The 2,387-nt window shown below is 31.2% G+C and overlaps 1 protein-coding gene across 3 annotated transcripts in view; it reads right to left on the bottom strand.

Annotated features, from left to right (window-relative positions):
- Positions 1-1,935, bottom strand: part of LOC117182278 (TM2 domain-containing protein CG10795) — a 36,893-nt gene extending 34,958 nt beyond the window's left edge. Inside the window, exons 1-3 of one of the 3 annotated variants that reach the window (XM_033375400.1) lie at positions 1,865-1,902; positions 1,751-1,790; positions 1,473-1,661 (exon numbers count right to left, since the gene is read on the bottom strand). In XM_033375400.1, the coding sequence (XP_033231291.1) occupies positions 1,473-1,638 (166 nt within the window). In that variant the 5' untranslated portion in view covers positions 1,639-1,661; positions 1,751-1,790; positions 1,865-1,902. Of the gene's footprint in view, positions 1-1,472 lie in introns of all 3 variants that reach the window. The other 2 variants (XM_033375398.1, XM_033375399.1) reach the window with 2 other exon arrangements.
- Positions 1,936-2,387: the final 452 nt, after the last annotated feature.

The raw sequence follows: 2,387 nt of genomic DNA on the forward strand, positions 1-2,387 counted from the left end.
TTATTTACAAAAAAAGTTCTTAGGTTCAAAAAAACATTCAGTGAACGGAAAAAGTGAGGTCGGTAATATAGGTATTTAGCTGTGTCACATGCCCTTAAGAAATAGTTTTGATTTTTTCAGTGTTAGATTCCCCGGCTTTTTTCCTAGGATGAGAAATATTTTGCCCTCAAAATCTGGGAAATGATAGCGAACATGCTAACGGACGTCCCCACACTTCTTTTGTGTTTTTTTTTTATTAAAAAATTTTTGATATTGCTAACAACGTGCGTGTATATTTCGAGGTTACGTGTGTTACAATTCACCCGAGCGTTAACTCCAAACTACACAATATTCTTGGACGAAAACTTTGTACCTAAAAATAAACAAAGTAACTAATCTCCTGGAACTAACCTTGTCTGCAGGAAATCAAAAAAGTTTTTTTAATAAGTAATTTCCAGATTATCGGAAAGGCCGAGATGAAAAACGACGTAACCTCAAAATAATGCATATGCATACAATTTTTATTAAGCACAATAAATTTGTTTGTTATTATCCCTCAAAAAAGAGTCCGGGGACGTCCGTTATGATATTTTATAGCATCTCCGACTTCAGTTTTTAAAAATGTTCATTTTTGTGGAAAAAAGCCGGGGAAACTGTAAGTATCACATGCCCTTAACTACTTGCCCGAACCTGTCAAACTGAATTGGCGATTACATCTGTTATATACAATATAGAGCAATGCCAGTTCTTAATTATTTTCTAAATAATTTTTTGTCGATAATAAATTCAAATTTATTCCAAATACTTTGCTTTTATCATTACAAAGAATGATTTTACCTTTTGCAAATAAATTTTACATTTAAAACTTCCCGCCATTAGGAACATTTTCCGACTTTAGAAAATCGAGATGTGAACGGATTTCTAACCTGCTGGCTGTTGATTGACCAATAAATAAGAGGAGTAAAAGAGCCTTGAGAGTACTGTAGCTAGACAAATTGACTTGGCTTGATTCATCAGTCTATGCGTATATCTATTCACCATTCGAATCCTTTTTCAGATTAAGCATTCGAAAACTAGTGGAAAGCTGTTTAATTTTAAATTGAAATCTTCTCCAAAAATGGAACATTTCGAACTCAGAAAATAATTAGGTATTTTAACTTCAACCACAAGCTAACTTCACTTTGTTAAAAGCTGAGGGGAAAACAATAGATCAAATGCATGAGACAAGAATTTATTTCTGTAATATCTTTGTAATTATTAATAGTTATTGTAATTTTATTATTTCATTGAATAGTAATTAAAATATAAAAACTATTTTTCAACTACACTTATATAGAAAAAATTAGCTTTTACGAAGATATTAGCAAAATAGGGCAAAAATGAACTGAATCCCACACATTTGGTCCCTTGTTTTCCCCTCAGCAATCAACGAAGTGAAGTTAGCTGTGAATTGAAGTGAAAATACCTAATGAAACATAAATAATCTAATATACCTTTGGCTTTGTTTTCTTTTGTGCAGTCTTTTGGTTGTTGTGTCTTGGTATCGATAAAATCGTATTCGGGATGGGGACAAATGTATTGTCCCATTCGTAAATTATTACAGTCTATTTCATAAGTATGGTTAACTCCATCGACTAAATGAATGACAACAATGACCATTGCTGTGTTGAAAAGTGTTGTGCCTAAGGCCATATTAGGTTATAAACAAAATATTTAAAACACTTTCTTAATTATTCTTTTTTGTTATTCTTAACCTATTACTTCTTCTTACATCTTGATCTCAGCTACTTCAGCAAAACGAGCATGATCTACTATCAAAAATAAACAATTTATTCAAATAAGCACTTCTGATAAGAACAGTCAATAAACGGAGCGATTTGCTTACTTATTATTTGAATATATACAGAAAAATTGCAGATGACTAGCCTGGAAAACACTGTGAAAATCATGATCCTAGAAGCTATGGTCTCGCCACGCGCAACTAAAAAAGGTATAACAAATGGTCCGTAAGGATTCGTACAGCAATCTCCATTTTTAAAAGGACGTCAAGCGGGAAATTTAAAGTGTGTTCAACGCTGCATTTGCGAACGCAAGGAAAACTCGAAAACAGTCTTATAGATAATCTTATAAAATTAAATGAAAATCAGAAACATATCACTTATATTTAGTAAGGTATGAAAATGAGAAAATCGTGCTATTTAAAAATTGTTGGTGCTTCTTTGCATCATATTTGTAGAATTATACTTCCATCATATGCACACTGTCGATTTTAGAAAGAACGAAGACAGTTTACAAATTTATTTGTAATGCGTTTTTTAGTACCGAAATTATTATAAATAATTTGTACTAAATATATATTATATATATTTCAAATGTATTTACATATACATTTACATATTTCAATTAAA

Source organism: Belonocnema kinseyi, chromosome 10 (assembly GCF_010883055.1).
Source record: "Belonocnema kinseyi isolate 2016_QV_RU_SX_M_011 chromosome 10, B_treatae_v1, whole genome shotgun sequence".
Classification (NCBI taxonomy): Eukaryota; Metazoa; Arthropoda; class Insecta; order Hymenoptera; family Cynipidae; genus Belonocnema; species Belonocnema kinseyi.